This window comes from Tarenaya hassleriana, unplaced genomic scaffold, assembly GCF_000463585.1.
Source record: "Tarenaya hassleriana unplaced genomic scaffold, ASM46358v1 Cleome92, whole genome shotgun sequence".
NCBI lineage: Eukaryota > Viridiplantae > Streptophyta > Magnoliopsida > Brassicales > Cleomaceae > Tarenaya > Tarenaya hassleriana.
In genome coordinates this window covers 162,832-173,174 of record NW_010971581.1, presented here as the reverse complement: position 1 = coordinate 173,174, position 10,343 = coordinate 162,832, and the positions used below count along the sequence as shown (strand labels likewise).

The 10,343-nt window shown below is 41.6% G+C and overlaps 2 protein-coding genes across 3 annotated transcripts; both read right to left on the bottom strand.

The window, feature by feature from the left end:
• Positions 1-376: 376 nt before the first annotated feature.
• Positions 377-3,965, bottom strand: LOC104804671 (polypyrimidine tract-binding protein homolog 3-like). Of its 2 annotated transcripts, none has more exons than XM_010529010.2 (14): positions 3,856-3,965; positions 3,695-3,766; positions 3,514-3,590; positions 3,284-3,365; positions 2,863-2,986; positions 2,548-2,612; positions 2,390-2,439; positions 2,239-2,280; positions 2,084-2,135; positions 1,965-1,989; positions 1,836-1,849; positions 1,528-1,635; positions 1,280-1,423; positions 377-1,109 (listed from the first exon to the last, which is right to left on the bottom strand). In XM_010529010.2, the coding sequence occupies exons 1-14, from the start codon at positions 3,961-3,963 to the stop codon at positions 720-722; spliced, it is 1,353 nt and encodes a 450-aa protein (XP_010527312.1). In that variant the 5' UTR covers positions 3,964-3,965; the 3' UTR covers positions 377-719. The 2 variants fall into 2 exon arrangements, with proteins under 2 accessions (XP_010527312.1, XP_010527313.1); XM_010529011.2 differs by having other exon boundaries at positions 1,965-1,986.
• A 1,653-nt stretch (positions 3,966-5,618) lies between these two features.
• Positions 5,619-8,266, bottom strand: LOC104804670 (protein SET DOMAIN GROUP 41). The gene is made up of 5 exons (XM_010529009.1): positions 7,445-8,266; positions 7,316-7,355; positions 7,136-7,239; positions 6,897-6,995; positions 5,619-6,673 (listed from the first exon to the last, which is right to left on the bottom strand). The coding sequence occupies exons 1-5, from the start codon at positions 8,150-8,152 to the stop codon at positions 5,744-5,746; spliced, it is 1,881 nt and encodes a 626-aa protein (XP_010527311.1). The 5' UTR covers positions 8,153-8,266; the 3' UTR covers positions 5,619-5,743.
• Positions 8,267-10,343: the final 2,077 nt, after the last annotated feature.

The window sequence follows — 10,343 nt, the reverse complement described above, 5'->3', positions numbered from 1 at the left end:
CTCTTCCGAAACATTCTCATCAGTTTTGAGTTTTTTTCCCTATTATTTCAGAGTTTGGACATCCTAATGTCTTATGTACTTCCAGTCGATTTTAAATAATCTGCCCTTTCATAAACTTACTAATTACACTATGCTTTTGGCCTCTAGTGTTAGTCGTTAAACTTACTAATTACACTATGCTTTCATAACCTTTGGTGTCGCACAAGGGCAACCCAGCAAGTCAAAAGTGACATCTACAGACAGAACTCTAACTGAGAAAAACTGCAAATAGTGTGATGGAAACTTCTCCAAACATCTAAATCGAGAAGGAATCTACCATACACAACCCTTCCTAGAGAGAGAGAGAGAGGGAGAAGAAGAAATGAGAGGGGAAGGCTAAGAAAAATCCTGTGGATTGCAATATGAGATTTTGATACAGAGACATAAAACACACATTGGATGGATGATACAACAAAAGTGATTCTTCTCTACTTCCAAACTCTAAACCAAACCCCAACTCTCCCCTCTGCCAATGCGTTATACCATGAGAGAAAGCCTTAAAAATCAACAAAGGAACCAAAAAAGGGGGAAAATGAAAAGACAGAGAATTCCACAGGTAGTTAAAACGGACCACAGGACAGAACAGAAGTACCAAGAACAGAGCAGAGAGATTCAAGTGGTTTCAGCACACAATTTCAACACCCTACCACTGCTACCTCCTTAGGCTGCATTTTCTCGCCTCATATCGTCTGTAATTGGGAGAAGGAGATTCTGATAATCGACCCGCCTAGAGAAGTCGCATGCTTGCACACGAGTGCTTCAGTGGCTTGCTCCTCTTCTTCAAACAGCATGAGGGCCTGCTTTTTCCCGTTCATCTCATAGACTTTTGTGTTAACAATTGCCCCGTGTTCTTGGAGATGGTTCAAGATTTCATCTTCTGTGACGTCTTGGGGAAGAGTTGAAAGGTGGATCATCTTTGTTGGAGAGCAGCAGTAGCGGTAGTTCTTTGCCGCATTGCGATTGAAGCGGTTAAGGTTAGAATTGACATAGTCATGTGAGTCGGGTCCTGGAGTTATGTTCGGATGCTTTGAAAAGTTTACTTCTAATTGCTTACCAAACAGCACAGCTCCCTGTAAGAACCAAACATAAGCATTCAAGCGGTCAGACCATATTAACGTGGCATGTCATGTTTCTTCTTAACTCAGAAGTCATCCTGAACACAATCTCGAGCGATTAGTCGGATTGCCAATTAAAATGATAAAAGCGGAAAGAGTAAACAGAGTGTATTAAAAAAAAAAACCTTTAGGAAGTGCACTGCCAGTTCAGCTTGGAAACCATCACCCATTTGAACAAGGGCATGGTCAGGTTTGTTCCGAAGAAGCTTAATCCTTACAATGTTCCCGTAAAGGGAGAAAAGATTGAATAGCTTATCCTCGTCAATTCTCTGAAAAAAAAAATACAAATTCGGGCAAACACAGAATGACATGGTAAGGAAAGCCGAGTTCGGTGTCATAATTTACAAACAGATAACATAAAGACTTAACTTACGTCGGGATTCAGATGGGAGACAAGGACTGTACACCTATCGTTTGTGCCAGTTATACCAGGAGGAAGTCCTCCTCCAAAGGCAGCTGCAATTGCAGCAGCATTTGGCATCTAGTTTTCAAGTACCGGCAGAAGGATAAGACACATATACATAATAGAAATTTGACAAGATGGATAAATTAAGCAATGATACGAAGCTTCATTCTTGTGATGGGAACAAATTTATTTTGAATAAGGAACTGGTTGAGTGATATATGAGCAAAAAGGAGTAGCTTGTACCACAAACACATAATGAGCTGAGAATTACCCACCTGAGGATACGCAACTGGAACAGAGATAAGAAAAAGAACAAAGAGATATGAATCAGCAGAGGAAAGCAGAGAAGAAGAACAACACACGAAATCATGCAAGAGTGACAAATGTACAGCAGTAAAATCTACCTCCTACGTCACCATAGGCAGGCTGCTGCAAGAGAAGGAAAATAAAAGATTCAGAAGGCAAATAATGATATAAACATTTGCAATGTATTAAAGATATATATACTAGGCATACTGCATACATGTGATGAACGGCCTTTCTGCTCTGGTGGCAGAGTTGGATTTGTGTAATCCCTATCCAACAGAAACAAAAAAAAAAAGTTAAGTGATAATCACAACTGAACAACCATAAAGAAGCTAATGCTTGTGTTGTGTCATGTTCATACGTGAGACATACCTAGAACGCTCATTGTTATAGTTTACTTGCAGCTCCTCGAGGCTGAAAAATAGACTCCAGGTCAATACACTCAACTACAGAAGGAACAATAGAGAAACCACTAATGCAACAACAACAAGGCTTTGAACAAATCAACACAATCGCAACCTACTTTGAGAATTGGATATCCAACTGACAACATCCGTCATATATGTTACGGCCCTGTTGCAAGAAAGGTGGGAGACATTAAACGAGAAACTAGAAAAAGGAGACCACTAGATTTCCTTTTAATATGAATTGTTAAAAAAGGCATAGCATAGATAAAAGAACCTGCAGAGATGTTCTGGCAGAAACAGAAAACTGTTGTGACTGATACTGCACAAGAGCTTGAAAACCTAGATTATAGAAAAGGAAAACAGGTTGAACAAACGATACAGGTAGAGCATCCAAGTGATCTAACAAATATGCAAAACTGCCACACGAGAAGAATATATTACAGGGCAATGATGAGAAAATAACACACACTGTGGATCTTATCCAAACAAGAAAATCAGACTTCAAAATCATTGAGTACAATCCTACACTACACCTATAGAAGAGCTAAAGCAGAAGAAAAGATGATAGAGTGAACTTAAAGAAGCTGACCAGCCGACTTTTGGAAAGTGACGATCTTCTCCACAAATCCATAAGGAGAAAAAACTTGATGAAGCACATCCACTGTAATCGGGTACAGCATGTGATGGATCGTGACTAAGAGAATACGATTTGGCTGCGCAGCCCATAAGAAGCCCCCAGCAGAAACCATTGAGACAGAAGACAGAAGACAAGAGAGAATGAATAGGAGAGTACACAAAGGGAGAACTTAAAGTTATAGTTAGAAGCCGAGAATGCAGTTTGATCTCTATTCTTGGCAAGAAGACAAAACGGCAGCCAAAGTTGGTCCACATTACTTTAGAATAGAACTCTAGAGTCTCGTAGAACTAAAGTAAACTAAAGTCCAGAATTAGGATCACTCTCATAAGTATACAAGCATACTATCTATTTCCATCATTTTAAAGGTACAAACCTCATCTCCTCGTCCATGAGTGGTTTGTTCCACCGTTGTTAATTCTTGGTGCGATGAAAACTGGATATAGACATTCCTCCCTCTAGATCAGAATGACCAAGTTGATCAGGGTGAGCACGAAAAAGAAAAGGCTAAAAGAGAATATTACTTCAACTGTAACTCATAACTCGTAATCTGAAATGGGCAATGGGACGCAGCAAATCATCAAGGCCAGGCCAGGAATACTATACCTTATGCTCGGCTGGACATTTGTATAAAACTGAAGGGCATTAACAGCTGCAGAAACATCTTCCATCTGAAGAAGGGCCTATAAAATAATAGATATAGAGAACATGAAATAAGTCTCAAGTAAAAGCCATAATTTTCGCATAAAACGGAGAAAGACCCAACATGAATATGCAGTGTTAGAACCTGATTCTTTGCTCGGAGCATCACAAGCTTGGTAATGACACCAAATGGCTGAAACAGCTGAAGCAAATCATTCTGTTGAACAAAAACATACAAGGGTCAATGACTTACTACACAGTCTGTATATGGCAATATAAACACCACAGAGGAAATCAGTGGCATACTTCAGAAATCTCATGCCCAACATTGCGGACATGAATTACTTTGGAAGGTTCTGCCATTCCGAACCTGCAACCGAAGAAACCTAAAAAATTAACCGGCGGTGAATGCATAGTTTTTTCCGCTCATATCATTGAAACGACACTATACGGTGTTCAAATTCGACGCTTGTAGATTCAATCAGGCTCAGTAGCAGCCAATTAAGAGCAAAAACAAACGATACAAAGAGGTTTAACTAATGCTTAAATCAATCAAACAACAACACATCGATCCAGAGACCAAATAACAAGGAAACGTAGGCGGAGGAAATCCGACACAAGGAACCGAAAGCGATTGAAGTATTTTGGACATTTTGTCCCGAGAAACAAACGGAAGGGGATCCGACAACCCCATGAAAGTCGCCTGAGAAACGCTTTTCAATGCACACCCTTTACTTATAGCCAGACAGGTATGTACTTTCTCCGAGGGACCCAAATCGTCAACACTTCAACTTGTTCTTTTTTTTTTCCCTTTAGAACAATATATTATTACATTATTCGACTCAACCACGAGGGCGACGACCCTTTCGACCGTCGGATGGTTTTTCTTTCAATCATATGTGATCCAAGTTATTTATTTTAAGACGGCAACGGGAAAACTAATTAATTTAAATCCTTGACTTTGTTGATGATAATGAAACAAATGCTGATAATATATGGATGTAATTATTACATTATATATTTATAATGTTGGGGGGGGGGAGAGAGAGAGAGAGAGAGAGAGAGAGAGAAGCTTCAGAGGGGAAGAGTAGATCGGAGGATTCGCGTGATGTTGTACAAGTTTAACCCTATCTTCCTCATATCTACTTCCCTTTCGACACCTCCGTCCCGTCATCTGGTGGGTCCTATCCCCTAACCCTCTGCTTCTCTGAGAGGGTGTTTGTTTTTTTCCTTTATCTCATCTTTTTTTTGTTTGGCATGTGGTACGAAAATATATAAATAAACAAATCATTATGTATTCTATTTTAGTTATATTATTCGCCTATTTTACTCGTAAAAAATCATTATGTATTCTATTTTATCTTGTTTTCATAATTAAATTTAAATATAATTATAGAATTAAATAAACCCTTTATATAGTAAAAAATTTAAATTATTTGCTTATAAATTTAGAAGATTTTTCTAGAATAAAGAATTTTCTCTTATTTTTTGAATTCGATTTTTGATATTATACTCCTTTTTTTTTAATTTCTACGCATCTTTATTTTTGTGTTTGTTTCTTTGCATTCCAATTTTTCGTTTTTCCGTTTTTCCTCTTTATTTTGCAACCTCCGTTTTTAATATTCCTTTATTTTGTTTGCATTAACTCATTTCTATTTTTTTTCCTCATGGTTTTTATATTGTTTTACATCAAATGTATAATTTTACTTATTTCAATATTTTTCTACATAAATTATACATTCCTTTACAAACTCGCATAAGACATCACACTAAAAAAAAATACGTCACCAATCACCATTCAATGAATCAATATACGTATAGCGCATTCTTCCAATGACCAAAGAAAAGGTACGTCAACAAACAAAAACATGCCAAACTGCAATGAGAACTAAAAAAAATAAACCATTGTTTTCAACAGGTATTCTAGCCGAATAAATTTAATCAACGTCACCTTATAAATCACAAATTTATTCGTTTTATGAATTCTTCATCTCTATCTGAATGATTTTAATATGAGAAAAAAATTGAATACTTCAAAAAATTATCTGAACTAATTTACTATATATATATATATATAGAAAATAATATGTGATGCCATGCCAGAAAAAATAGAAAAAAAAAAAGATGTTTCCTGGTGCAATGCCGTGCATGATATTCTCTCAGATTCATTTCAAATTCGACCAGACTGAAATTTTCAGGGAGGGTAAAGGACATTATAAAGGTTAGACACCAGATGAGAATCATGACCATAGCATATATCAGCAAGCAGAGCTGCGTATGCTATGCAATGAACACCTAGTCTTAGAATGCTTACCCTTTTCTCTTCCTCCTCCGCTTTGGCTTCGACTTCGACTTCTTCTGTCTTTCCATCCGAAACTGTCGTCCCGAGAAACCCAAAATCCAGGGGGCTCCTGAATTTCCGAAGGTAACCACAATCCCGAACCAGGAAACTCCACGAGTGCCGTGCGATATCGGCCACACACCTCAAGAACTCGGCAGAACTTTCGTCCAGATCTCTGTGTTGGTCGGGAGATTCAAGTGAATGAATCCAGGAGCATTTTTCACATTTGAGCTCGGGAATTGGGGGAAGGCTGGATACAGGCGAATCCCAATGCAGGTTGAGAGCGAGATCTAACAAAGATTCCCCGGCATTTGTCCAGAAATTCGCGGCCGAGAGAATGAGTGATGGTTCCAAGCTGAAGAGATAGTGGCTTGCACCTGCAAGGAACAAAGAGTAAGCGGCACTGATCCTCCCCATGTCAAAGGCGTTCGGGTTCAGGTTAGGACTCTCGATTTCAGAATCTACGGCTACCGAGCTGGTTGAACGGATTTTGTAAGCGGAAGCTAGGGTTATGTAGGCGTTCAGGGCAATGTGCTGTAAAGGGTGTAACCAGAAACGAGGCCATGGTTCTGTTTCTCTCGCTCCCCGAGGATCATTTTTCTGAATCCCCTGATTCAACATGCTCTCGATCTCCTCGCAACATGCTTTGGGTCCTATGTCACCAGACAAAAAATCATCTATGGTTTCCTCAACGTAGTCACTGATCTCTCTCGCCGCTTCATCTCTGTGAGCAGTTTCATAAAGATCAACAGTTGTTTCTTCAGGCTCGGACATAATAACTCCCTGGACGGCAAAAGGGATAAATCTTCGTATCAGATGATCAATATCCGACACAGAGCAGGGCAAACATACACTCGTAAACATACAACAAGAAAAATGAGTTGACATTTTTGTAGCATCAGGTTCGAGATTTTTCTGATAATTCAGCCTAGCAGCTAAGCAATTGCAAATATGAAGCCATTATGGTTGAATTGAAGCTATATTCCAAGGCAAGAATGACCAGTACCTGTAACATCGAATCTACATGAGCTGGTGGTGAAGCTGCACATCGCTCACAGCTGCAGAGAAATCGATATTTCGACCACAAATCTGACTGCCTCAATAACTGATTGTAGAGCAAACAAACAACAATTCTTCAGGCAAATAGATGAGAAATACTTCTGCTAATAGCTACCTTAATCACAAAATACAGGAAGAAATGACACGACGAAGCGGACAGAACGATCTAAAGTTTTCGAAACATACCTTTGGACGAAGCAGGTCAATGTATGATAGCGTGATCTCCTCACCCTTCTTGATCCTCTTGATGCTCCTAACAATTAGCTTCGGCCCATACCTCTGTGTACTTCCTGTATAAGCAATCAATCAATCAAAATTTGGTACGTTTTGGCTGAAATCTTTAGCTCCCAGAAGAAATTTCACGACCTAGGTAGGGTTCTGTATTGCTACGAACATCAGCATTTTCCTGCAACAAGCAACAATTCATCAACTCTCAGTTCCATTACAAAAAAACTCAGGTGAGAAATTGCATGTACATTATGTGAACGTGTTAACCTTCTCTCTGTTCATTGTGTGAGGAACCATCTTCGGCGGCCTACCGAGATCTTCCTGACACGACGCCGTCTCAGGAGAAGAGATCATGAAACGGTAGCAAGCGTTTGGAGAGCAACTATGGTTGATCCACGAGAACCTCCCGTCGAAGACGGCGACCCCTAGACCACGTCCACTGTTATCCTGCACCTCTACGGCGTTCGTCATCACCGCACAGAGAGCCGATTCCTCCAAAACGGCGTCGTCCGCGTTCGAGAAATCCCCTCGCGACCTCCGGACGGTGGACATGATGGCAGCGGCGCGGCGGATCGCCGTGGAGACGGAAGGATCGTCAATTAGGCGGTGATGATTGGTTAGGAGTCCGCCAATTCGGTGCGGCAAAGAGGAGGAAGTGGCGGCGGCGGCGGAGGTGGAGAGAGAGTTGAGGAGGCGGAGGGCGGCGAAAACGTCGGAGGAGAGGAGGGGAGAGACGTCGGGAGGAAGTTGAGGGAATTCTGCAGAGGAGTCGGAGAGGGAGCACGCGGCGGAGCAGTAGAGCGACGGCGGAGGTGAGGGGAGAGGGGAGAAGCAGACGGAGCAGTGAGAGGAGAGGAACGAATCGTAGAGAGAGAAAGCGAAGGGAGAGAGAGGTGGAGATATGTCTTGGGCGATCTCGATCTCCTCCGCCGCCCTCATCTCAATCTCCGCCGTCTCCGGCGGCAGCGATTCCATCTCCGCCGCAGGCCTGAGCAAAAACCTTACCGGCCTGACTCAGTCAGCTGAAACTAGAGGAGAAACTTTGAAATTGGATTCCTTTTCAATCCGAAACGACGCCCTTTCCATTCATTCGAGAAGCCAAGATTCAAGATTCAACAAATATTCAAAAATTTATATATATTTTACAAAAATTCTTAACTTATAAATTATTATAAGTAGGCAAACAAATTTGCCGTGAAATGATTTAATTTAATGCAATATTACTAGATTTGAGTTTTTTTGTGTATCAGTAATTTCAGATAAATGAAATTAATGTAATGTATATACTTAAAATAACACACAACTATGAAAATTTAAGAAATATCACTTAAGAAAATAAAAATACCCTTAAAAACTTTATGCAACACCCCGGATTTCGGAAGTAATATTTAATTATTTTAAAGAATGAACATTTATTTATGGATACGAATAATAAATCCGAAATGCGTATGAGATCGAAAGACATCTAAGAAGACAAAAAATTTGGATAAAAAAGAAGCCTAACAAGCCGGGCTAAAAATCGAAATGGAACGGGTCCAAACGGACGAAAAATTGCACGAAAACATATATTTAGGAACCCAAACCGATCGATCTATAGGTCACAGATGATGTACGCACGAGGAGGATGGACGAAGGGGAGTTCAACCGCAATCACCGGCTCACGAATGTGGCGCTCGAATTCACGGGAGAACAAGGGAAATCGAAGTGGGGTTACGGGGAAACGATTTCAATCACCGGCTCACGAGGTGGCTCTCGAATTCGAAATCGTTCCAAAGAGATGGAGATGGATAGATCCTCGGACAAACCAAGGAGGAGGAGCCGGACTAACCGAGCTCGACGAGGGACCGTCGGACACACCGGACGGCGGCACGGGCAGCGGACTCACCGGCGACTCGTGCAAGGAGGCGGACGAACCAGCCAAGATTTTGAGAGGAAAATGTCTCAAACAAAGTTCAAGTTGCTTAGATTAATCAAAATGTGCTGAAGATTACAAATGAGAAAGGGTTTAAGTAAACAAACAATAAATGCTAGCTTACATGCAAGCCTTAGAGTTAATGTGGACCAAATAACAATAATATGGCTGTTGGAGCTTTATGTGGGCCGAAAATCTTGCTAGGAGAAAGCCCATGGGCTTCACTTGGGCTTTAGGAAATATCTTCCGCGAGTGTAAGCAAGTTCCGGGCCGAATTGCGTCCGAAGAGTGAAGTGTTGTCATTAGACTCCCGGGATCCGCTAAGAACGTCGTTGACGGCTTTCTTGAGTGTGACACGAAGCGCTCGAGCTCTAGCACGAGTAATTGGTGGTTCGGCTCTATGGTTTGCTCGGGAAGCCTTCGCGTGGTGCACGTCAATTCCCGTTCTCGCGGCTTCGAATGATCTTGTGACGTTATGATCATCCGGCACGAGTCTTGACGCCTGATGGGCCAAGTCTTCAACGTCCTCAAGAGCTCCTTCCGTTAAGCTCCCGTCTTCAAGCGCTTCTTCCGTTATGCTCCCGTCCTCCTCCAAGCTGCTAGGTCCGATGTCCTCATCATGCCCTCCCCCTTGAGAAGATTTCGTCCTCGAAATATCATAACCTGCATCAAAACGAGATAAGTCAGTAACGTTAAAAGCATTAGATACAGTATACTCACCTGGTAGCTCAAGACGGTAGGCGTTGTCGTTGATCTTCTCAATTATGCGGAATGGTCCGTCAGCTCGAGGGTTCAGCTTGGACTTGCGTTTATCCGGGAATCGCTCGGGTCGGAGATGCAGCCACACCCACTCGCCTTCGTTGAATTGGACATACTTACGTCCTTTGTTTGCTTGGCGAGTATATTGCTCAGTCTTATGAGCAATGTTTTCCCGAACCTTTTGATGAAGTTGCTTAACGAACTCGGCTTTCCTTTCGCCGTCCAGGTTCGTCAATCCATCGCTCGGGAGAGGTATGAGGTCAAGTGGAGTGATCGGATTGAATCCGTAGACTACCTCAAATGGGGAGTGTTTAGTGGCCGAATGGACAGCCCTGTTGTAAGCAAACTCGATATGCGGTATACACTCAACCCAGCCTCCTAGGTGTTTCCCGATAGTAGCTCTCAAAAGTGTAGACAATGTCCGATTGACTACTTCGGTCTGTCCATCCGTCTGCGGATGACAAGTGGTCGAAAAAACGAGCTTAGTGCCGACTC

What these genes read in the sequence shown, in the direction of transcription:
- LOC104804671 (XM_010529010.2), bottom strand. Translation starts at nt 3,963, where the DNA reads ATGCATTCACCGCCGGTTAATTTTTTAGGTTTCTTCGGTTGCAGGTTC. An exon ending in CACTTTCCAAAAGTCGGCTG is followed by an intron (nt 2,613 to 2,862) that starts GTCAGCTTCTTT and finishes TCTATAATCTAG; the next exon opens with GTTTTCAAGCTCTTGTGCAG. An exon ending in CTGCCAGAACATCTCTGCAG is followed by an intron (nt 2,440 to 2,547) that starts GTTCTTTTATCT and finishes TTCTTGCAACAG; the next exon opens with GGCCGTAACATATATGACGG.
- LOC104804670 (XM_010529009.1), bottom strand. Translation starts at nt 8,152, where the DNA reads ATGGAATCGCTGCCGCCGGAGACGGCGGAGATTGAGATGAGGGCGGCG. An exon ending in TTGACCTGCTTCGTCCAAAG is followed by an intron (nt 6,996 to 7,135) that starts GTATGTTTCGAA and finishes CTCTACAATCAG; the next exon opens with TTATTGAGGCAGTCAGATTT. An exon ending in ATGTAGATTCGATGTTACAG is followed by an intron (nt 6,674 to 6,896) that starts GTACTGGTCATT and finishes TTTGCCGTCCAG; the next exon opens with GGAGTTATTATGTCCGAGCC.